This window comes from Armigeres subalbatus, chromosome 2 (assembly GCF_024139115.2).
Source record: "Armigeres subalbatus isolate Guangzhou_Male chromosome 2, GZ_Asu_2, whole genome shotgun sequence".
Classification (NCBI taxonomy): Eukaryota; Metazoa; Arthropoda; class Insecta; order Diptera; family Culicidae; genus Armigeres; species Armigeres subalbatus.
In genome coordinates, this window is record NC_085140.1 from 113857155 (window position 1) to 113883586 (window position 26432).

The 26432-nt window shown below is 39.9% G+C and overlaps 1 protein-coding gene across 1 annotated transcript in view; it reads left to right on the forward strand.

Moving 5' to 3' along the window:
• LOC134210688 (protein still life, isoform SIF type 1) overlaps positions 1-26432 on the forward strand; it is a 426260-nt gene that overhangs the window by 7456 nt on the left and 392372 nt on the right. Inside the window, exons 2-10 of the mRNA XM_062686893.1 lie at positions 4461-4645; positions 4710-4828; positions 5288-5486; positions 5554-5700; positions 19911-20276; positions 20436-20649; positions 20709-20931; positions 20998-21214; positions 22155-22202. Coding sequence (XP_062542877.1) covers positions 4461-4645; positions 4710-4828; positions 5288-5486; positions 5554-5700; positions 19911-20276; positions 20436-20649; positions 20709-20931; positions 20998-21214; positions 22155-22202 — 1718 coding nt within the window. The remainder of the gene's footprint in view (positions 1-4460; positions 4646-4709; positions 4829-5287; positions 5487-5553; positions 5701-19910; positions 20277-20435; positions 20650-20708; positions 20932-20997; positions 21215-22154; positions 22203-26432) is intronic.

The window sequence follows — 26432 nt, forward strand, 5'->3', positions numbered from 1 at the left end:
TTCCCTACATTGACTTGCATTCTGACGTGGCAGGCGCCAGTATGACCTAACAAATGAGATCACCAGTACTTGTACATTGAAGATGTGTGCTAGTCCCAAGCAAACATCTGTTGGTTCCCTGTGCAAGAACAGCTGATCTGGTCATAATGGAGTAGCAACTACGAGCAGTTAATCAAGATCAAGCTCGAACGATATGTAAACTTTGTAATTCGGTTACAATTTGACTATTCCGGTAAGACCGGTAGTCCTCTACGGACATGAAACATGGACAATGCTCGAGTGTGCCTCTACGACACTACCCATAATTCCATTACCCTGAAGGCCACTGCCCCGAACTCCACTACCCCGAATGTCATTACCCCTAATGGCACACTACCCCGAATAATCCAGTACCCCGAATCAGTCATTATTTCAAGTTTATACTTCATTTCAATTGAAAAAAAATGTTACTCAATGAAAGTTTATTCAGAATTCATATGAATGGATAATAGTTTGCGTTTCGCCTGGTACTGTTTCAATTCAGTATAGAACTAAATGCTCTTAATCCGTAAAATCCCGTTGTCCACGTCAGCATGGCTACAAAGGTAACAAGGTTGAAGTTGTTTCTTGGTCGCTGTAGTAAAAGCAACGGATGAAGCGTGGTCTCAGAATCGACGAGTGGGTGAGTGGGTTAGTAAGAGTGAGCAAGTAAAAGTGAGGGAGTAAGAGTTGATGAGTGAAAGAGAGTGAGTAAATAAGAGTGAGTAAGAGTGAGTGAGTAAGCAAGAGTGAGTGAGTGAGTGAGTGAGCAAGAGTGAGCGAGGGAGTAAAAGTGAGTAAGTGAGTAAGAGGGAGCAAGTGACCCAGTCAACATTTTGGTACCTATAACTCTTGATATAGGTTATTATATAAGAACCAACTTATTCGTATATAATGCACAGATTGGCTATATACGTACCAAAGTGGAGGCGATATAGATACATACAAGTTTTATTTCACGATCTTTCCCGACATCATACAAACAGTATTACGATTAAGCATTAAAATATTAAAAATTAAAAAAATCTCACCAGCACCAAGTCTCGAACATGCGATCTTTGGATCTGCAGGCGGATACTCCACCACTGCACCATACTGCACATCTTGAAGTGAATCGGATTTTTGTCCAACATAAACTACACAATTTATATCTTTTCAACTGCAAGCCATTTGGACTGAAGTGGTTTCTATTGTATTACGATTCACGTAGACATTCATTCGCACTGGTATAGGATATTGCAAGGAATATAAATATAGACCGTATAGACCGCGTAGAGCTATGAAAAATTATGGACGAGAACAGCTTCCCTGGGAAGCTTACCAGACTGATCAAAGCAACGGTGGATGGTGTGCAAAACTGTGTGAAGATTTCGGGCGAACACTCCAGTTCGTTCGAATCGCGCCGGGGACTAAGACAAGGTGACGGACTTTCGTGCCTGTTGTTCAACATTGCGCTAGAAGGTGTCATGCGGAGAGCCGGGTGTAACAGCCGGGGTACGATTTTAAACAGATCCAGTCAATTTATTTGCTTCGCGGATGACATGGACATTGTCGGCCGAACATTTGCAAAGGTGGCAGAACTGTACACCCGCCTGAAACGTGAAGCAACAAAAGTTGGACTGGTGGTGAATGCGTCAAAGACAAAGTACATGCTTGTGGGCGGAACCGAGCGCGACAGGGGCCGCCTGGGAAGCAGTGTTACGATAGACGGGGATTCCTTCGAGGTGGTCGAGGAACGATATGTGGTTTACTGGGGAGTTAGTGAGTAAGAGGGAGTGCATGAGTAAGATTGAGTGAGTAAGAGTAAGTGAATACATAAGATACAATGAGCGAGTAAGTGTGACTCAGCGAGCTAAAGGGAGTGAGTGGTATGAATAAGTGAGTGAGTAGGAGTGAATCAGTGAGTCAGTAAAGGGGAGTTAGCGAGTCAGAGTAAGTGAGTAAGAGTAAATGATTGAGTTAAACTGGATGAGTGAGTAAAAAAGGTAGAACGATTAAGAGTGGGTGAATGAGTAATAATTGACCTTATTTTAGGCAAACGCGTCCATTTGAAGAAGGCATCGTCTCCTCTGTCTGCCTTATACCTGGTAAGCGCATTCATTCAAAGAAGGCAATATTTCCCCTGTGTGTCATATACCGAGCAGATGCGTTTATTCAAATAATGCGTTATCTATGTGTGCCTTATACCGGGCAAGCGTGTTAATTTCTAGGAATTTTTTTCAAATGGGCGGAATTGATTCTGACCTTGATTTTTGGAATGACGATTGTGCTCTTAATTCAAACTATTTTAGTCAACTAACGTACTCAACAGAAAGAATAGATTGCGATCTATCAGGTAGTAACGTCAGTTGCACGGAATATGCTGAATAGAGAGAGTAGAAGTCGTTTCAAATTTCAAGGTCAAATACAGTTACGCCTATTTGAAAAAAGTTCCTAGATTTGAAGAATGCATTATTTCTTCTTTTTGGCTTATACGGGGCAGACGCATTGATTTAAAGAAGGCATCATCTTCACTGATCGCCTTATGCCGGACAAAAGCGTTCATTTATAGAAGGCATTGTTTTTTTTTGTCTTAAACCGGGCAGATGTGTTTCTTCGAAGACATTATCTATTATGTTCGTCTTGTACCGGGTAAACGCATTAATTGAACCTTTTCCTTACCATGACTTTTTTCAAATAAAGAAATTGCAAAATGGCAGTCCAAGTTAATTACACGAAAATCAAAAATGTTGCCACTTGTCATAAGACGAGTTTGTACAATCCCATTGAATTCCACCACTTAATTGTATCTTGACAGATACGTATTTCGACCTCAACAGTAAGGCCGTCTTCAGTGTCTCGTACTTGACTCGACTAAGTTGAGTCAAACACGAGACACTGAAGACGGCCTTACTGTTGAGGTCGAAATACGTATCTGTCAAGATACAATTAAGTGGTGGAATTCAATGGGATTGTACAAACTCGTCTTATGACAAGTGAAGACATTCCACTAAAAAGCTCAAAATAATTTTCTTAACAAAAATGTTGGTTAAACTGAATCTTTATTACTTTTCTCTAATTAACTCTAAGTTGTATATTTTTTTATGCTTTGCAAATATTTTTATTTTGGTATCTGTCCAATTATTTTCGGAGTAATGGCCTTTCGGGGTCATGGATTTCGATGTGGTGTCCCATTCGGGGCAATGGTTTTCGGGGTAATGGCATTCGGGGTAGTGGGGTGGGACCCTCGACGGTATTCGAGAGACGGGTGCTTAGGACCATCTTTGGCGGTGTGTTGCGGCGAAGAATGAACCACGAGCTCGTCCAGCTCTACGGCGAACCCAGTATTCAGAAGGTAGCTCAAGCCGGAAGAGTACGATGGGCAGGACATGTTGCGTGAATCCCGGACAGCAATCGTGCAAAGATACCCAACAAACAATTTAAGCTTAACAATCTAGTTTTTCAGCAGAAGAAGCCTATTTTGAGCTTTATAGGCGCATTTCTCGGTTACCATGACCCTAATATCTTATTCATGAGTTTTTTTGTGGGTTCGTTCTTGTTGCACCTTAAAATACATTTTTCATGTCAAATTCTTAATTTTCATAAAATAACATCAGTTAAAGAGTTATTCTACTTTGAAGTTCAGTTTTGGGTCATATTAACCCCAACATCTGATTAAGGTTAAGACTCAGGTATTTCAATATCAAACAAACATTAATTTTGTTTTTTTATCTCTCATGCACACCAAGTTCATAAAACTGCAGAAGGTAGCAAAAACAAAATTGGGTATCATTGAGTTATTTTCTCATATTCGGGATACGACTGCGGTATCCCGAATGTCAAACAGTAACTCAGTGAAAAATTGTTCTTGATAGTTACACAACGGGTACAAAAAGGCGAAGTATGCACTTATGCAGCCAGCAAGATGAACCGATCAGGTACACCCAACCGGCGGTTGTTAGATTTTCTTAAAAATTCTGTATAAGAATCTACCAACACCTGTATAAGAACTGGGCATATGCGAAATTGTTAGATTCTTATACAAAAAATGTAAGAAAAGCTTACAATATTGTTAGATTCTTATACAATATCTAGCAATTTCGCATATGCCCAGTTCTTATACAGGTTTTGGTTGATTCTTATACAGAATTGTTAGAAAATCTAACAACCGCCGGTTGGGTGTAGAAGATAACCTGCAGCCTACGGAGTTAAATGAAGACCTTGTATATGCTGCAGCGCCAACTCTGGCCTAAGTATGAATAAGCAGTAATAGAATCGCGCGCAGATGCACAGATTCACAGTTCAGCAATTTTGGTTCTACTTGTATCTTTTCTCCTCGACTGTCCATTGACAAATAATAATTTTGTAAGTAAAAGGGGGCATTCTCATTATTATTTGGTACACTATTTCTTGTTTTACCGTTCGATCAAACCTTCCAACCAAAATCTTTTTATTTTATTCAGGTTGTGGGCAGAAGTATTCCACGTATCGGCAAGTGGCGCTGGTACCGTCAAATGGCAACAAGTATCCGAAGATCTAGTTCCTGTTAACATCACCTGCATCCAAGACTCGCCCGAGTGCATCTTCCACATCACCGCCTACAATAGCCAGGTGGATAAGATTCTCGACGTTCGACTAATTCAGCCAGGTTTGTTTTAGACACATAAAAGTTTTGTGGGTTTCCAACATAACGATAATCTTCCTGTTTTTAGGAACTCGGATCGGCCAAGCGTCAGAATGCTTCGTCTACTGGAAGGATCCGATGACCAGTGACACCTGGGGTCTCAATTTTACTTCTCCTATCGATGCCAAACAGTTCCGCGAATGTTGTGTAAGTATAATCAAACTAATGGAAGACTTCTAAATTCAAATTACTAACTTATATTCTGTGTTTATTTACTGAGATAACTGTACTATCCTTTTAGAGATTAGGGCCTTTTCGAATACACAATCCTCTATTTCCCAGAAAAGACAAACCACTAACTAAATATCTAAATTAATATAACAAGAAACGATTTTAAAATGTTGCACTATTATTCGATCTAACAATAATCGCAATACTAAACTCCATGACATAAACCAAGCGCGCCTCACACACATGACCCCTCCTCTTCAGCACCGAATCATCCCTTTCCGTATCCTCCTCTGTCGAGCCGCGTAACGAAGAACACGAGCCACATTATATGGGCTCGTTCCTTCGACAAATCTCTCGATCGTATGCCACTCTCGCTCTGTGTCCACCTCCAGCGACATCATTCATTTACCCTAATAATAGTGCGACGTTTTACAGTCGCCTTCTTTCAAATTTTCACGAAAGGCCTCCTCAAGCTACTCACTAAAACTTGATCCACCCGGGAAGGGCAAGGTAAAAACGAAAAGAAAACCACTCAGCACCCCGGCCAGTCCGTCGCGGGCCCGGGAACCCCAGTGCACCTGCATGACCGCCGAGCAGTACGCACGCATCCGGGCCCAGGATCCACGCTACAGAGGTATGGCCTTCCATTGCTCAACTCTGAATGACCATTGCGGAAGCTAACCGAACTCTCCCAATTGTAGGATCATCGACGCTGCCCCGGGCAACCAATCGTGCCACTGAAACGGAAACGCTCAGGAGTGAAAAGATTGCCACGGCCACGTCCAGTACCTCGCTGTATGACAATGTCGGAGCTAACACTACTCAGGGAACCACCATCAATACTCAAGGTAGGTGTCAAACCGGTAGACTTTCCGCTTTAAACTGAACTAACGTTTGAATTGATAGTTTCAAATAGACTTTTTATGTTTTGATGAAATAGCCAGTTCATGCCCAAAACTTTTCACGGATATCATTTGAATACTTTTCTGTGCCTGCCATTGCATAAATATGTATTTTGCGCAGTGAATTACAATGGATACACTACCCGAGTAGACGAAACTAGCTCATCAAATGTTGAATCAAATAGCAAAATGAGATATGGACATGATTGATATAAGAGATAAATAATCAGACAATTATATCAATATTTTGCACTCAAATATCATGAGAAGATCAAGTTATGCTACTTGTTAGAATTGATCAATATCATGTGCCATTAGTTTGTTCTTATCCATCACATATCTTGATATTTTAATGAAATTTCGGTGCAAGTTAAATTGTTGCCTGTTATTTTATCTCTTATATCAACCAAGTCCATATCATGTTTTGTTACTTTGTTCATGGCTTCTGCCTGGGAAGTTATATCGGATTGAAGCCAACTGCAGGGTTGTTACGACTACGCGGAATTCGCAATTTTCGCGTATCTCGCTGTTTTCGTGGATTTGGCGCGGATTTACATAACGATTTAATGGCTACGCGCGGATTCAGTTTTAGGTAAAAATTTAACAAATATAATGCTAGATCTAAGCATATTTATTTGAAAATTAGTTTTATGTCTAGGGCAAAAGATCCAATAGTGGAGGAACTAAGCACGTTCCAACACTAATTTCTCTATAACTTCTAATCCATACTTCATTTCCCTTACCTTGAGAGTGCATCCGAAAGCGCATTCTCTCTATTTTATCCGAAGCGTGCCATAATTTCATCAAAATCCTTTATTATTACCTAAAATCAATCCTCCAATTATTGGTACAGTATTCCAATAGTTGCGGTATTTTGTTATTCGTGTTCCTATAGTTGCGAATCCCATGGGATTTATACGGGATTCGCAACTATTGGTGCAAGGGAAAGAAAAAAAATCAAGTAATTTAAAGATACTTTACCAGTTTAAATGAAATTTCAATGTTATTTTTGTTTCCATCGTGTTATGACAGGTCGACTAATTGATCGGTGATGTGGGTTACTGCGTTTAATTTTTAAATTCCCTGCAAACCGTACTACCGCAACAATAGGAACACCCACGACTATCGGAACTGTTACCCTATCTAGATTATTTTTCGGACATTTACAAGCCGTTATTAAATGCCATGATTACATTCTTGAGCATTCATTAAACAAACGTTATGAGGAGCATGACAGCATGACAAAACATGTCTGTTGAAAGACATGAACACCCGAGATATGTGTCAGTTTCTGATTGATTATCGTAAAAGGAACCACATAGCATGATATATCTAGACCAACATTTGAAAAGGGCGTAACAGCCAAAATTTATTCCTTCTGATTCCTCATACATAGCTATATATGTATACGAAGGAATTCTGATAAAATGTTGAGCATTTTATATTGCTTTCATAGTATTCTTCTAAAACGAATAATAACAATTGACAGTACAAAAATGTTCCTCAATTTGATGTAGATGCCTCACTTAAATAGGGGAACAGACGGCTTTGGCAGGTTTTGTTCTATTGTTGGCAGAGGGGTCTTTGTCGACCGAATTTTATGAATTTGGCCACAATATTCTTTGATATGCAAAGAATGTTTGGGCCAAATTTGAGCATGTACAAATAGTACAAATAGTACAAAACCTGCCAAAGCCGTCATTGCCCCTAGGTATTTCAGTAGAAATTCGTTCAAATATTAGAATGTAATTTTCAAAGGGTATTTCTGAAAGAAAAAAAACAGTAATTCAAATTGCGATATTTTCAGATAACTCGCAGGAATACTCAACGAAAAATTACGAAAAATCCTGATGATTTTTTTACAAGGATTCTATGAGGAATTTGATATTTATATTGCAGAGGATTTCTGCAGCATTTTGAAACCAAAAAAATATAAAGAAACTTGTGGAGGAATTTCCGCGGAAGTTTTTGGAGCACTGACCATAGTAATTATTGTAAAAAATCCACTGCAATAGAAGATTTTAGATCAAAGATTTTAGCTACGTAGGACGTAATGCTTTGCTTGAAGAGTATGGGAGAAGGCAAAATTTGCTGCACCTTAAAGCAGAAGATGTCTGTTCCCGGTTGCCAGACGAACCCGAGTGTGCCAACGAACTGCTGATTTCGTAGCTCATGTCATGGCTGGGCTGAACGATCCTCTGGAAAAATGTCGTCAAGTATTTCGATGTAGTTAAAAGCCTACTTTATCATTGAGAATTCGTCAGTTTTGAGCATCGCTGATACTTTACGTCGAGTTTGAATAGCGGATACGATATCGACGTCTCTGGAAAGAAGTTCATCGACGTAAAAATTTTAGCGACAGGCTAACAGGGTGGGTGAACAATTTATTACTCGTTTGGATATCTGCATATGGTTATAGCTTCCCAAATCTTTTCGTAGAATGCTTCACAAATCTTTTCGCAAGCAGATTGTTTGATAATCAGAACCTAATAGCTGACAAGCTGTTCGTCCGACAGAATCTGCTGATGTCGAGCTACATAAGATCCAACCGAAAAAGGTTTCGATGAGGTAGGGCAAGCCCAATGTTTCTTACCCGTGTGTAGGTCCCAATATACTTCGCCGCCAAAGGAGAGATCAATTTTGGTCGAGACATTTGACCTTGGGAAGTTTGCACGAGATAGACAAATGGTAGGCAATTTGTCTGTGGCGATGGATACATCTGATGAGGTGAAGTTCAACACTGAACCGGAATTCAGCAGTTCTTTTGCTTCGAAAGACATCCCGTGATAGCTAACAACTTTGAGCGCGACTGTCTGTAGGAGAACCGTATTTCCTTGGGATTGTACCAACATGCTAACTTATTTGGAGGAAGATGGTCCTGGATTGGTAATCAATGTTGAATTGGACATCAAGCCAAGGAGATATCGACATCAGGTGCAGAAGAAAACTTGATAGTATGAGCGGGATCGTTGAGCAAAGTATGGTGGCGATAGCTTCGGTTCACGGTCTTTTTTAACCAGTTCGTTTATTTATTTGGCTCAATTGTGTAATAAAAGAAACTGCACGGAGCCGTAAACATGATGACGAATAATTTGAACAAATTATTCTAAAGAAGTTTCAGATGCATGTCTGCGAGAGGTCTCACGCTATGTTTAAAGGCAACTATTATGCAAAGTGAATGCACCTCGGATGTTAAGCCGTTAGATCATAGTGTTTTTGACCTCTAGTTTAAGGATCTGTGTCGATTGAAATATTTCATCGGTGAAAATTTGACTTTTTTATCATTTAAGGTAATATTTTTAACCTAAAAATCTATTCTGATTTTTAAAAAAAAATTGTAGCTAGTTATATGAAATCCAGGCACCACTTTTTTTCCTGACGCTTCAAGGAAAATTTTCGTATAAAAACAATTTTCATATGATGAAAGTAGCAGAAGTTATACTAGAAATACTGTTGACACCGAAAATATATTTCATTTTTCGATAGCGAATTCTTGTGTAACTGCATATCTCATACGTGTCTATCAAAAAACCAGCAACCCTGCACCGTCCACTTGTTACCATAGAAACAGAATTTAACGCTGGACAGGTCAAGAAACATGCTCGATTATATTTCAATTGTGTTCATAATCATCTTCTGTAAGGAAGAGAGTATGACACAATTTTAGACAAAACCCCTCTTCCAGCGCTACATTAGCTAGAGGGATTGGTCTACCAAATTTTCGGCCCTATAGCAAAAAAAACTATCAAGACAAATCTGAAGTCTAGACATCAGAGGTCAACGCAACCCATCACGCTCAACTTGGTTTCACTGGGCGTTACTGCCGAAGTCTTTTAGTTGAACGGGGTGTTTTGAAGGAAAATAATGCAATGGTTATTATAAGGTATTGGAGAGCCTACCACAGGTAGATGATTGCTGTTTTAGTGTAACATTGTCGGACCTCTATTCAGACTCCATACGAGCTTTTTGTGACAGTTGAATGGCAGTTGGGCTACCAATCACCGAAAATTTTCTTATTTAGGAATTCCGCGATCTTGAATTTTGTGAGCGCATCACAGGGATGCCTTACAAAGTATACGGAGCAAACAACGGAAGTCAACCACAGAAATTTCTATACTACCTAGCAAAACTACAAAATGCCGGAAAACCACGAACAGTATGCAAGTGTACTGTTATCCACGGTGGTAGCATATAACAGTAGTCATATAATGCAGACGTCCATTGAGGCTCAATCAAATTTGAAATACAGGACATAAATACTACTTTGAACTAGTTTGTAGTTTTAATTTTTTGTTGATTTGAAATGTTAAAAAGTGATATTATGTTTTAAATTTAATAATACTTCTTCTTATTGGCATTACATCAACCACTCTGACATATGCCGCCTCGGAAGTCGGAGCTTAGTGTTCAGTTCAAGGTTTCTAGTCCAAGCTACCATTTTCGCATTCGTATACCATGAGGCTACGGTAATACTTTATGCACAGGTAAGGCGAGAAAATGTCCTAGACAAGACCAGGAATCGAACCCAGCCACTTTTAGCATGGTGTTGCAGTGTAGCAGTGCATCTTACAGCATGGCTAAGGAAGGCTCCAGATCTATTCATAATAAACATTCAGAGAATTTAGAACTGGCAGTAATTTTAATATAACTTCTACTATTTTCATCATATGAAAAATGTTTTTATATGAAAATGTTTCTTAAAGCATCAGGAAAAAAATATAGTAATTGGATTTTATATAACTTGTTTCAAAAAATTTAGAAAAATCAGAAAAGGTATTTAGGTTAAAAATATTACCTTAAATAGTAAAAAAGTCAAAATTTCACCGATGAAATATTTTAATCGACACAGATCCTTAAACTAGAGGTCAAAAACTATGATCTTATGGCTAAACATCCGAGGTGCATTCACTTTGCATAATAGCTGCCTTTAAACATAGCGTGGGTCTTCTTTGGTGGGGATTGGTCTATCGGTCCTACCGTAACTAAACGATCCCTTCGCTGACTCGTCAACTGTGCTAGGGTAAAAGACCCAATAGTGGAGGAACTAAGCACGTTCCACCACTATTTATTGATTCACACCAAGTCTATACTTCATTTCACTTACCTCAAGGGGGCACATGGAAGTTTATTAATTATATTTGGTCCGAAAGGGGTCCTAATGGCAGCAGCATCCATCATTGTTACCTAAAATGGTACCTCTAATTATTGGTGCAGTGTTCCAATAGTTGCGGTATTTTTTAATTCGTGTTCCTATAGTTGCGAATTCCATTGTTTTCATATGGGACTCGCAACTATAGGAACACTACCGCAACTATTGGTGCAAAGCAGAGAAAAGGAGAAGGTATTTTAGTGATACTTTACCAATTTTGATGCAATTCTCAACCTGTTTTCCTGTATTTCGTGTAATGACAGGTCAACCAATTGATAGACTATATGGGTTGCTGCGTTAAATACGTAGATTGTGTAAAAACAACACTACCGCAACTATTGGAACACCCACGACTATCGGAACTTTTACCCTAGCTGCTTTTTCACATCCTCTTCTCTTTCCACTTTGATGTATAGTAATCCATGTAGCCCATTATCCGCTTCTTCACAAACCAGACTCGATATGCATTCTAAATTCCATTGTTTCCGCTGGCTTCTCACGCTCTACCATCGAATTGGGAATTTCAAATGTTTCCGTTCATTCTGTTGTATCGATGTCCAGTTCAACCACATCTTCTTCGGCTACTTCAACCACGTCGTTCTGCATTGCTTCCGCTGTTGTTTGTCGTTTGGCACTGTAATGAAAAGTGCTGTACGAAGCAATACGGAAGACATCTGATGCTGCGGACTTTAGGATGCGCATCTGCTGATACAAAAACTTAACAGCTGTTGTATGACGCCGCTATTTGGCCTGGTGTTCTCCTCTCACGAGTAGGGTCTCCCATACAGCACCGTGGTTATCGGCTTCGATGTCTACAATTTCGAACGGCTTACGTGTCTCTCTTTCGAGCGACTAGATTAGGTACTGCAGTTTGGCTACAGTTGAAATGCCGGCGTTCAAGTGCTCCATCGACGTGAAGGAGTGCCGAGAGGATAGCAAACACGGGAAATACCCAAATAGCTTGAAGAGCTGTATCAAGCCATCGATCAATTTGTGGCAGTCGAAGATGGAAGTTGGCCGGAACAACTAAGCCTAACTGAAATATGACAACTTTCGTGATTTTCTTCGTAGTATTTCACAAAATGTTCAACTCCAATGTAATGGCCTATTATCCCTTTAGAGAGAGTAGAGAGCTTTTAAATCACTTACCTTTTTATCACACTTTTTGTCCGGCATTTCTGCACCGATCAAAGACAAAACGATCGCGAAACTAAATCTTTTTTCTTCTTCCCGACGTGATCAATTATTATTATTTATTTACTCAGACTAAGATCAGAGTGGCCTTTGCTGTACATAAAAGTCTTCTCGATTTAACTCGGTTCATGACTGCACGTCGCCAAACATGTAATCTTTAGAGGGTTCGTTAATCATCTTTCACCTGATCGATCCACCTTACTCGTTGCGCACCTCGCCTTCTTGTTCCCGCCGGATCGTTGTCAAGAATCATTTTCACCGGAGGAGGAATTCCTGGAGGAACTTCCGAAGGAATTCCTGGAGGAACTTCCGAAGGAATTTCTAGAGGAACTTCTGGAGGAATTCCTGGAGGAACTTCCGAAGGAATTCCTGGAGGAACTTCTGGAGGAATTCCTGGAGGAACTTCCGGAGGAATTCCTGGAGGAATTTCCGGAGGAACTCCTGAAGGAACTTCCGGCGCAAATCTTTGGTGAGTGTATCGATGGTCAGGGTGTTGCTTACCTGCCGAGCCGTCGGTACCTACATGTTGTTCCCGAGCCACCGAGATCGCCTCCTCGATGGAACGCAGCTGTCGATCGATTGCTTCAGGTGTTTCCTGCCGCGCCTGGTAGTCGACGATGTCGTCTACGCACCTTTGGAACTGTCCCCAGTCGACTCGATGATAGTTCCGCCGGGTTAGCTAGTGCCGATTCACTGAAGTTCAAACTTCCGCCACCACCGGATAGTGGTCCGAGCTGAGCTCCTGGAAGACGACCGGCTGGGAGACGTAATCGTGCATGTTCGTGCTAAAGATCTCGAGCGTTGTATGGGTCCCGGTCCCGGACCGTGTCAACCGGGTAGGGCTGTCAGGGCTCAGGATGGTGTAGTGGTCCACTAGTTCGTCGTTGGACCAGACGACTCCGTGTTTCCCCACGATTAATGCTTTGCGTTCAGGTCTCCGGCGATGATGAACTGCTCCTGCCGCCTTGACTATATCCCTTCGTAGCTCGGCCGACGTGCCATCGTCGACTTTGGCTTGTGTGGAATAGTAAGCCACGATGAAAGTGACGACTCCGACGGAGGTGGTGACTTCCACACCAACGGCTTCGATGAATTTAAGCTTGAAGTCCGGCAGCAGGCGACAGGCGATGTTGCTTCGCAAGGCGATTGCCACTCCTCCCCCTCTGGACCTTGTTCGATTGGCCTAAAACCCGGAATTGTTGCACTTACCTCGGGCTTCAGGTGGGTTTCGGTGATGAAAGCCGCGGCAATCTCCTTCTCCTGATGGAAATCGCTGAGCTCGACGATTTTGTTCTTGAGCGAGCAAGCGTTCAATTTATCAGACCCAACCTAGTAGCCATTCTACATGACGAAAATTCCCAGAGTGTAGATCTGGTCGAACCGGGATTTGCAGCTTCAAAGCCGAGTCGTAAGTTGGCTGAATATTGGAGCCAGTTGCTCCAGGGTGTAGAGCGGAGCGGAATCCTCCGGGGGTAGAGGATGCTCATCTTGATGTCGGTGGAATCCAGGAGGAGGGAGCCGCTGAAGGATGGAGCCGGCGGTGCTGGAGTTTGAACCGACGCACAGTGTTTTCTAACCCAGGAATTCGTGATCGAAAATGTTTTGGCCATGAAAAGCTAATTTTAGAGTCTCAGTGACTTCTGAGAAAAGTTTCAGTATGTTAAGCTCCATATTTCGGATTTTTTTTTTTTTACCAATCCCCCTAAAAGTGAGACGGAAATTCTCTTTCCTCCAATTATGAAGATACATCATTGGTGTCTTCAAAAAAGTTGTAGAAAAAGTTTCTATAAAAGTCGTTATTCATGAACGACCCCCAAAAATTAGATTTTCACGATACTTTCATCAATATATTTTTTAGATTTTTCGAATGTTCTACATTTCGTCGCGATAAAAAACATGAACCTTTCGAAGACAGTTTCTTCTTATTTTCAATATTGACGAAGTTATTGACAATTTTTTGTTCAAAAATGAGCATTTTGACATTAACTGCATACATGTAGGGGCAAAATGGGGCAGAATTTTAATTAGGAGATTGAAAGTATAACTCAAGCACTAACGGTTTCATTCCAACATGTGACTTAGCTTTCCGTAAGTACCGTATGGATATGTTTTCTTCTTGTTCTTGTTACATATAAAAAATGAATTGGTCTGTATTCCGCATAACTAAGAATTAGAATTTGTATGGGTATTTTGTATAGGCACATCACAACACGCATTCTCACCTACTGTGCAAGACAACGTCTGCCGGGTCATCTAGTTCATGATACAAACACTTACACCAGACCTATTGTCTTAATGTCGAAATTTTTAAAATGATTATCGAATCGACGGATATTTAACAGAGAAATACCAATATATAGAATATCGGGATATTGGTATTTCCAGAGAATTCTAAATGAAAAGAAATAAACTAAAATTTTTGGAAAACTTTTCTGTTAACCTGTTTTGCAATATTGCAATTATTATTCCGGGATATTTCGAAAAGTAAATAGGTAAAACAAGTACACCCATGACCCAACCGGCGGTTGTTAGATTTTCTAACAATTCTGTATAAGAATCTACCAAAACCTGTATAAAAACTGGGCATATGCGAAATTGTTAGATTCTTATACAAAAAATGTAAGCTATCATACAAATATTGTTAGAAAAGCTTACAAAATTGTTAGATTCTTATACAATACTTGTATAAGAATCTAACATTTTCGCATATGCCCAGTTCTTATACAGGTTTTGGTAGATTCTTATACAGAATTGTTAGAAAATCTAACATCCGCCGGTTGGGTGTACCTTCGAATTGTTTACATAAAATTATATTTAAACTTATGATGTTTGAGGCGTCACTAACCATAGTTTCCATTCAATAAAGAATACTGATTTACCCGATACTGCAGTTCCTCCGATCAACATTCCTGGCTGTATGGTGATTTCAAAAATAATACAATTTGCCCAAATACACTAGGGTCGCTTTTTACGTGACTTTTTGATAATTTTTTTTATTTACGCGTTTTTTCTTCCTGCGGAATTTGAAATTCATGCCAGTTCTGTATAACATCATCATAACATCATAATCATTTAGAATATTTTGTATTTGGCTAAATCATAGGTCTGGCGTAAGTGTAAAGACTAAAGATGACCCTGCGGACGTTGTCCTGCACAGTAGGCGAGAATGTGTGTTGTTATCTACCCTTTTGAAAAATTTTATACAAATTTTATTTTCAAATTTTTGCCTTTCTCGTACAACAAAGTTGTACCAGAAGGCTATAATTTCACTCCAAAAGCCAAATTTTGATAGAAGGCTCGGAGACCCATAGTGTTATATACCAATCGACTCAGCTCGAAAAACTGAGCACATGTCTGACTGTGTGTGTGTGTGTGTGTGTGTGTGTGTGTAGCCTCAGGAATTTTTATTGTTAAACACGTTTCATATAGAAGGACTTGACTGATTCGAGTGCAACTAGTTTCATTCGACGGAGAAACTTTCCTAGTTGGACACTATTGTTTTTGTTTGCTAATAACTCATTCGATTTGAATAATATTTCTATTTTTCTTTTAACAAATACGCTGTTTACATGCACACTTTAAGTCATTAATCAATTTAGCCATGACGCAATCCATTACTCTCATAATAATTGCTTAAAAATTACTCAATTATTGAGTAATTTATAAGCAGCGTGATAGAGTTGCATCAAATATTTTAACCGCCAAGATGTAGGCAATTAGCACAGCATTTACAACATTAATTCGAATCCAACATATCGAATCGAGAAAGGCATAATCACCACTTGGGGATAAATTTGGGTTTTTAAGGTGATTATACAATCAAGCCATGTGGTGAATTTCAAATTCACCACACGGTTTTCTACTCCTAATATCAAAAGTTCAAAACCAGCGAAATATTTTTTGTACAATGCTGAAATTAAAGTCGATTGCTTAGCATGAGTAATCAAACGATCTACAGATGTTGTGATCCCCATGGGCGTTGTTGTTCTCTCAATTCGTGCTCTTGAAAATCACTAGAAAAGCACGTGGTTTCCAAGATGGCCGATTTGTGGCTTTGTTGTATAACCACCTTAACATACTGAAACTTTTCTCCAAAGTAACTGAGATTCTAAAATCAACTTTTCATGGCCAAAACATTTTCGATCACGAATTCCTGGGTTAGAAAACACTGTGCGACGCAGCTGCTGCTGCCTATCGCTTGTGTGGTTGTAACGGTGGGAGGACTGGAATCGCTTGACGGGGAGCTGCGATGGCCGGATAGTTCACCTCGTTGACTACATGAGCACGGTTCTTCTTCGGAAGGTTTCTGGTGGAAGCCTTCTTCCGGATTTCCAGGAACTCGGCTCGCTTTGGGCAGCCATTTGTGGTGGCCCGATGTTTGTCGCCACAGTTGGCGCACTTGGGATCGGCCACCTCCATTTAGTCGCACTCGTCAGTTGGGTGGGGTTCACCACATTTGTTGCAGCGCGGCTTCATGCGGAAGTTTTTGGTTCCGTGCCCGAAGTTGAAGCAGTTGGTGCTCTGCGTAACGTCGCGGTGCAGTGAGCGATATCGCTTCCAGTCAACGACTGTCTTGTTGATTATTTCAACCAGCTTCAGGTTCTTGAAGGTGGTGGAGCCATGCTCCAGGTGGACCAGATAAAGCTGGTCGCGATACCTTCTTGTCTTGTCGTGATGAGCAATTTTGTGCACCGCGACTTCCATCTCCTGGATGAGCTCATTTTCCTCCATGTCATGGAGCCCTCGCAGCAAAGCTTTAAGCGGCATCGTGACGGGGATGTCATGAGTGTAGAATTCATATCTGTGGACCTCGAGTCCGAGTCGAGTCGGATATGGTCCGTGTTGGTGGGCATCACCTTAACGCTTTCACTGCAGAACCGGAATGTGCAGTTTAGGCCTTTCGCGGTCAATCCGGAGCTTTGGTCGCAGTTCCGGGTCGGGTTCCGTTCCGGGTCGCAGTTTCGCACTGCTTGAGGTTGTGGCAGCTGCGACTGTTGCTTCTTGCGCTTCTTCGGCGGATTGCCGCCCAAGCAGCACAAATTGTTTCACTACTGAATATTTCACTGTGTTGCAACTATTCTGAAAGAAACAATCTTTGCGTATGTACCATCAAATATAACTCTTTTGCAATCTAAAAAGCGCAAGAGGTGGAGCCTACGGAAACATCCTTCGAATGCAATACGATTCCAATAATGTTGCAATTGCAAAATACTACAGCAGAAAAAAAATAAAATAAAAATATAAAACTGAATTCGATTTATGAATCTTGTGATTGATAGTCCTTCAGAGCGTTAATGAATAAAGCTTCCAATGAATGATTAAATTTGTTATGATTAAATCATTCAACTCTATGATTAAAGATTATGAATAATGATTTATTCGTTTTTGACAACGATTAATGATTATGATTAACGATTAAATTATTTTTTGACAATGATTAACGATTATGATTAATGAATAATACGTTTGGAGTATGATTAATGATTACCAATCATGATTAAATGTTGACACAATATGTGTATGATTAATGATTAACGATCGATATGATTAATGATTATGAATAATCAAATTGAATGATAGTGATCAAAAAGCAAGTAACCTTCCTTCCAAATTGGGTTATTAAAAGATATAGAAATTATATGATTATGATTAAAGATTAATGAATAAAAGCGATATGCAATTACTAAAATAGATGATTAATGAATAAACTCAGAACAATTATGAATATGATTAGTGATTAATGATTGAATGTAAAATTATATGATTAACGATTAGTGATTAATGATTACATTGTATTTTTTGTATGATTATGACTAATGAATAATGATTAAATAACCCATTATTCATTAATCATGATTAAATCCATGATTAATCACTAATACTCTGAGTCCTTCACTCTACCACAGCACCATTCAACACTTCGAAGGGACTGCATGTTGACTCACCATAAAAACCATACGATTATGAAGTTTTGTACTCGGGATTTCTGTTACTTGCTTGCACCATCACAGGAAAAAATGTAAATTGTCAAAACGTTGAACGGTGCTAAATTAAATATGAAGACTTATCTGCAACTTCATTTAAACAAACAATTAAACTTTGAAAGACGCATTGAAGTTACATGGTAAAAAATATGCAACTTAATGATTTTGTTTCGTGTTTGCAACATGAAGTGCAGTAGGGTAAGACGGTATAATATGCCCCCCTAAGGCAATTCCTTGATAACTTTTTACTTTTCAACGCAATTTATGGAAACTTTGTGTTATATGGTAGTCCAAGAAGTCGCAAATGTATTGCCCGTGAGTAGTCATATAAAAATATTACAGATAACACGTAATAATGCTTTTTTGAAAAGTCGTGAAAAAATGGATTTCAAAAAGTGCCTGGGCAATACGCCCCACCTTAACCAAAGACGTTTCATAGCCCTTCATTAGTATTTTATCAATCCCATAATAAAAAGGTTACAAATCCTTATGTGCTTGACATTAAAAAACCAACATAACTCCATTTAAACAGGTGTGAATAACATTTCAATATTCTCCATATAATTTGGAAGCAACTGCTGCAGGCTCGCTGCGCTTGTGTTCAGTTGGTAAGGGCATACCGTCCTGCCTACACTGGGGCGTTTTGACCAGTAAAACATATTCTTGAAAATCGTTACATTTTCGAAGATGAAAGCAATTTTATATCATATTAACCACTGAGAAAAGTTATTTGGTTGCCAAACTGAGTGTTCAAGTGCAAGTTTTGCGGACAGTATGCTAGCGTCGCTCCAGAATGTTGAGCAAACAAACATTAAAAGTTACATCAAAACTGTAAGTTTTTGTATTTTTCTATTATTTTTATTACGTATTACAAAAATACTCCCATATTCACATAGGATGATGGTTTTACAAATATTTATAGGTACCAACTAATTTTGACCCTTAGTTAGTTATAGTTTTCTAGAAATCAAAGTGGGGCGTTTTGGCCAGGTGGGGCGCATTATATCGTCTTACCCTATTCTTTGTTTGTTTGTTTCCAAATGGCAAACACGTACTGCATTGCAATTTTAATGAAACATTGATCACAATTCGAATGTTTTTGACATCTTGATGCAAGTTTTTCGTGCTTTGATGTTTTTCCTATGCCTTTAATGAAACTTAATAGAAACAAAATGCTTTTAGGAAGATGTTGCGTGTGCTACTTGGGCGGTGTCGTCAAGTGGCAACGACGAGTACACGTTGCTCTGCAATAGTTGTTTGGAGGGGTTACCCGCGCCTCCAAGAGCAGTGCGCTTAGGCACTTTTCCCGCGACCGAATCGGCCACCGAGTCTCCCATGACGGGTCCGGGAGAAAATAACGCCAACGCGACGAAGCGAAAACGTAAACAGCGAACCAACGAGAAAAAACACTTGGAAAAACACTATAGACACTATAGGTTCCTATAGTGTCTATAGTCCGTACATGATGCTGTCTCGAACTGGAAATGATAAATATGTATAGGCATTATAGTAAAAGTCATGTAAGAGGTCTATAATGTAGATAATGTTATCAATCCCAATAGTGATTGATAACATTATCTTTAGAATCTACAATATCTGTATGCGTGTTTACGCATTGACTGCTAGTTACATCGCAAGCTTTGTACCAAGCTTTTATAGCTAAAGCTCATTCACTGTTTACATGTGTAATGAATACTGAAGTTGTCATGATACTTGCACGACAGTTTTGCAAGCATTTTTAACAGGTTTTTTAGCGTTTTTGTTTTACAAATAACCTGAAACATGTTAGCTTTTTATAATGCTTAATATTTTCCACCTTCAACTTCTAGAAACTGGTAACCGGCAAACGAAATCACAGGAAACCAGCACGATGACCAACGTTGGCACGGGTACGTCATCGTCGGTGACACAAAACCACGTCGGCTCGCAAATCAATCAGGACGAAGCCAACTCGAACATGGGCACCGGCCAGCGTACCGGCGAGGAAACTTCCAAATCCGAGGGCACCCAAGCCGGCGGAACGCTGCAACAAACGGAACGTTCCACCAAGACAACCTCGACCGGCACGGGAACACGGACGAAGGACTTCAACGATGACATGTCACGCGAGCAGCACGATATGCATCATAACATCATAAACAACAACCAGGCCGCCAGGAGGAACAAGTCCAAGAGCACCGAGGATATGAATGTCGGTAAGAAACTCGTTTGCGAATAGAACCGCTGGATGGGGAATTGCGGTCAACCGTCCATCAGCTCGAGTGATTCGCTCACTGTGCGATTAAAATATACCCGCTGAGTGTGTCGTTCTATTTTCAATTGCGATTGACGGTTCTATTTACGCTATCTTGTAGATACATCGACGATGAAGCGCATGCTGAAGCCAATGCCGAGTGCGGAAAGCCCCGTGACTTCACCGGAAATGGGACGCCGACGTTACAATTACTATAACTCTGCAACTAACACACCACACACGCATCAGCACACTATTCACAATGCACATATGTTAAACAATAACGGCACTATCTCACGTAACGCTAGTCAGAGCTCCCGCTTTTCCGGGTCAAGGTAAGCGGCTTTTATTTGGGAATTAGGCTTCGTTTACATTTGAACACAAACAATTTCAGATCGTCACATGAAATCGGCAGAGTACACCAACATGGTTCCCGAGGACTGTATCTGGAACTGGAACGTGAACGCAGCTGTGCCGAAGGCTCTCCTCCGTCGGATAATGTAATATTCGATAATCAGTGCTACGCTACAACACCCAGTTCGAGCAACGGAAACTCGGATCAGGATCAGCCACCATATGGACGACAGGGCGGCGGACGACATTCACATCATCATCAGGTTTTGTTTTGATAAGTTAATGACTTTGAAGAACAAAAATGATAATAAGTTTCCAAACATTTGTAGAATCCACCAAACGTAACACCAACACCGGGATCGCCGACGTCGAGACTGCTGCTGGAGTACGAGATGCACCTGCGCAATACCTTGGCCAAGGGAATGGACGCTGAGTCGTACAGCTTGCATACCTTCGAGGCATTGCTTTCGCAGAGTATGGAAAACCTGGAGTTGGCCGAAAGCCTGCCGGGCTCCAACCAACGGAGTCCGTATCCCATCCGAAGAAGTGAGTAAAGTGGGTCAAGACCGTGCAAGCAATAACAATTAGAAATGGCAATTTTAGCAATGCACCTTATGAACAACTATCTAAAGCCGTCTATTTCTTACGTAACTTAGTTAATAGGGAGAGTCCATGCTAATGAAACAAATAAAATACTCTATAATAGAATTTTTGGTGAAAAGGGGCAAACATTGTTTTAAGCGTAATGAATAGACGTCATCTAATTTACATTTCTATTGAGAGTGAAGGCTAACAAGCACCTTTTTTTCTATATTGCACTTCTTTATCTCTTATTTAATTCAAGATTACGATATCTTCAGAATTACGAATATATTTCTTAGCAAAGCACCCTTCAATCTTGGTGGGCGACAGTACAATTTGAAACTCGATGAAAGGGAACCATTTGTTTTTAATTATCACCATAGCAGGAATCGTTTAAGTTAATACATATGCTAATGAGATCTTCTGTACACCACTAAAGATGGAATTCCACGGGAATAGTCGTAATGAAAAAAAATCATTTATTATCATTTGTCGAGATTTCTAATTTTTGATAACGCTTCAACGTTTGAATGGACCCATAATTTTATATAAACGACAAGGCTCTAACTTTGTAATATGTGAAATAAGAGCCACTTAGCCATGGGTCACTTATGTAAGATTTCATCTCTTCAAGAGTTTTTCAATTATTTTTGGGTAGAATTCTCGTGCACTTTTGTGATAAATTATTCTCTGAACACTTCAAGTCCTATACACTGACTGAAAAAAAAATCATCTGAAGCACATTTTTCCAATTTTATATCAGCACTATAGCTTTTTCCTCAAGCAAAACCTTTCACCCGTGAGTAATGTCCGAAACTTTTCAATATCGTAAGCAAATGGCACCTCCTGCACACCACCTTTCCACCATGAACAAAAACAAACTGATCGCTGTGTTGTATTTCAGTATTGGTACGATCAGCCAGCGCTTGCAACAGCGATGTCGGAATGAATGGTAAGCTAGAATAATTTGGAATCTTTTTATGCAAGCATATTATGTAGTGCATCGACATCCTCGTCAACACAAGATCGTATATGGCGGCAGAAATATGTCTTTAGCAACTTGCATGGCATCAAATGCAAACTTGTGTTGAATGGGAATGCGACAACATTTTTACACCATAGGTCAAATCCGAAAATTTCACTTGAACAAAATGATTTCAATTACAATGTTTTGACAACTTGATGTGCACATTATTCATGTTTTCAAAAAGTATCAAAAATTCAACCGGTCAACCTAGAATCACAATTCTTATGCTAAAATAAGCCTCCTGTCATTTTCAGCTAATTCGGATGAAATTTCGAGGTGGCTCAAGTCGATTTAGTGTTTTTGGGCTGTTTTCAATTTTGAAAATAATTCTAATAGAGATAAATCAAAAACTATCGCAACAACCGCTAAACGGAAGCTTTTGGTGTGCTCATTTTATTATATTATGATCCCATGTTTCGAAATGGTCAAATTGATATGAAATCCACTAAAAAGAATCCGCGTGTCTTGGAGGGACTCTAACCCTCAACCTCCTACTCTCTAGATAGGCGCGATAACCCCTACACAACAAGACCACTTAAAGGTCACGTTTGCGGAAAAGCCATTAGAATCCGAGTACCAACTTCCACCGCGGTTAGCTCTTTTTTGCAAATTGAATATCTTTCGGATACTTGATTTGTCCAATCTGCACATGTGCTTTACTGTTTATATCCACAGTCAAGCGAGTGCACTTTGTTTATGATTCGAGAGCATCTCACTCTATGCCCCCAACAACGGGATGGGGTGATTTGTGTAGAGTTCGAATCAATCACATTCTGCTGTGCCAAAGGTTTGATCGGCTAAAGCATTTGATGAGTGTGATTGCTCTACGCAGAAGCTTTGATTGCACTTGCTACTGGATGGTAAAAGCATATAGACGGATGGTGGAATGAACCAAATTTGGAAGTCGTTTGTTGTAGGCTTCAAATATTATCGAAAACGAATGCTTCTTTGTTCGAATAACTTGTTTGAAGAAACCCTAACGTGTAAAATTATGACATTGGCGATTATATTATTAAAATGTTCAGGGAAAAAAGGAGGATAATAATATAATAAATTAGCAATGATTTGTAATAAATTTGAGTAATTTGTAGAACAACGACTTTAAAGGGAAGCAGTGTTTTCATGTACTTAAAAGTTTGAAAATCACTTAACCATGGTCAAAACATGAACGAATCGAATCGTAATGTTCACAAGACTTGCGAGCACACCATAAGCTTCCGTTCAGAGGTTGATGCGATGGTTTTTGGCATTTATATCTCTCGTAAGATTTTTTTTTCCAAATTGAAAACAGCCCAAGAAACATTAAATCTATTTGTGTCATCTCGAAGTTTTATACGAATTACCTGAGAATTTGACAAAAGGCTTATTCTAGCATAAGAATTGTGATTCTGGGCCGAACGAGTGAATTGTTGATACCTTTTGAAAACATGAAGAGGTCTAGCGCATGTACAGTATGTAAACGATTTTACTGAAAAAAGGTGAAGGTAACCATTTTCCTTCGGTGAGGTTCAAAGCCATGACTCTCAGCTAGATTGTGCTTTCTCCAACCTAGTTACGGAGCAAAGCTGGTACTGATGAATCCGTATACCCTATATCGGACTCATGGTGCAACACTCGCAATCTATTTTCCGAATCAACGATGTCTCACGCATTGTTTGTAGACAAACACATCGAGTTAGACAGCATGAGTGTCGTACATATATATCACGCAACACTTAAAAAGAAAGTCATGAAATCATGCAAAGGAACTTAACTTTGAGAAATCTTTTAAAAAAAGAAACGCACAGATTTGAGAAATGGTGTAAAACAAGCGATAGGTTGAGGGACCGGCAAAAATCTACATCTTTCTGCTTCATTTTCAAGAAATGGAGTTTGGTTTGGCCTTACCTTTCAACATACGCTCGGCTCTGCGCACAGTATCAGGGCTGAATATGCAGAAGTTACGCATCATTCAGTATAAAATTTACACATTTAGTTTCAGCGGTATTTGAACACGTTTAGAACAAGTTTGATTAGTCATAGGGGAAGCTTTCAACGGTCAACGTGCACCATAGCAAGCAAAAACATCTTAGTAGGCCACGCGCAACGTTGTTTACAGTCTCGACGCATAGACATTTAGGGGTAGGTGTATCGGTTTTGACCATCTTAGTGCCTAATTTGGCCAACCCTTAAAAACGTATAATTTTCAAAAAAATATCGTTCAATATATATTCAACAGTGAAGAACCATGAGGGATATATATCCTGTTGGAGATAATAAAACCCTCGAAAATAGCTTTATTTTTGGAGTTATGCGAGAGACTAACCAAATTAGAAACATGGCTAACACTGGTACAAATCCCCTATTTGTTTTTATCATTTCTGTTTGAGTACATTATTGCTTTCAGGTCAATAGATTGGCCACAAGGCCCTGCAACTTTGATTATAATTATTTGGATATTTTCCTTATTTGAATAATATTGTTTAAGCTCTAATTTTTCATATTAGGCTTGATGAGGTATTGATTTGAATGAGAAAATTTGAAAATCTATCTACTATGTTCACTATTGTTTACAATTTATTATTATTATTTATTCAGAGTAAGACCGAAGTGGCCTTTGCGGTATATAAGAGTCTTCTCCATTCGGCTCGGTCCATGGCTACATGTCGCCAACCACGCAGTCTACGGAGGGTCCGCAAGTCACCTTCCACCTCATCGATCCACCTTGCCCGTTGCGCACCTCGCCTTCTTGTGCCCGTCGGATCGTTGTCGAGAACCATTTTCACCGGGTTACTGTCCGATTACTATTGTTTACAAAAGTATTCGATAACCTAAATTGAAACTTGCTCCCTAATAAGAGCCTGGTCAGAATGCAAGCAACAGACCCCAAAACCTTTCCTTACACGTGTACACCAAACCGTTTAAGGAATGTTTTCATCCCGGCCAAACGATGTACCTCGGATGTTATTGTACATCCTGTCGGATGTTAGGTTGAACAGCAGGGCTCCGTGGATATTGCCTTGGGGGGCGCTTGCTATGATGTCGTGCGCATCGGAACTCGCTCCGCTGATGGTGGCCCGGAACGTACTCACCGACAGATAGGGGAACTGTTCCGATCTCCTTCTCACTGTACATATATCCATCTTATCGCTAAACAAAGAAATACGGCACCAAATTCGTCGCTTCTTTTTGTCAACATGCTTGCTCACTACTGAAAAAAATCACAAAAATAATAAACAAACCAAATTCCTTTCCATAGAGATGAGTGACGTTTAGGGCTCGCACACTAATGTGCAATTCGTCATGTGTAAAAACATGTTTGTTTTCCTTCTGCTCATAACCTCAAAAATGATTGGGTCATCACAATGATTTCAAAAGAGTCAAAAAATATATGGAAATATACTCATTTTTACCCAATCTTTGCTGAGTTGCACCATCTTGGAGTGTTTGTTTTCCTTTTATCGCCACTCACACATTCGGACGTGAGAATCTCAATTGCTTTGTTTTTGATGGGATGGAAATAGTAGCTATGGGATGAAGTGGCGAACCGTTCCCCTAATTATTGATTATTGTAGCGATGAAGTTTGTACGCCAGGCCATCATGGCATATATTGTCGAGTATCTTCTTGAATTCGAGTATGTCCATGGTGGAGGTTTTAGAAACAAACTTGTTGCGTCTAAGGATGTCGTCGGAAACCAAACTGTTCGACGAGCAAGATGTTGTGGTGTTCGGCAGACTCAAGTAACCGGCTGTGAATCACCTTCTCAAACAGCTTCGATATCCTTGAGAGAAGGCTGACGGGACGATAGCCTTTTGTAGAGGAAGGATCCTTCCCAGGCCTCCGGATGGGAATGATTTTCGCAGACTTCGATGACGATGGTAAGTAGCTGAATCGCAGACACTGATTGAAGATCAGCGAAAGGTGCACAAAGAATGGAACTTTGTTTGAGCTCGAGATATAGGATGCTGTCAAAGCCTGGGGTCCTTATGTTTTTTAATGATTTCCCTAGCAGCACAATCCCGACGGATTTAGTTGCATCAACTCAAACGTGACTAAATTTGGTTGCATATGGGACACATAAACTTTTGTGCAATATGTGTGCTGCTTGGGTTGATATAGGCCGTCAATTCACCAGCTGTGATCTCCAACTCCTCCGAGAATTCACTTGGAATCA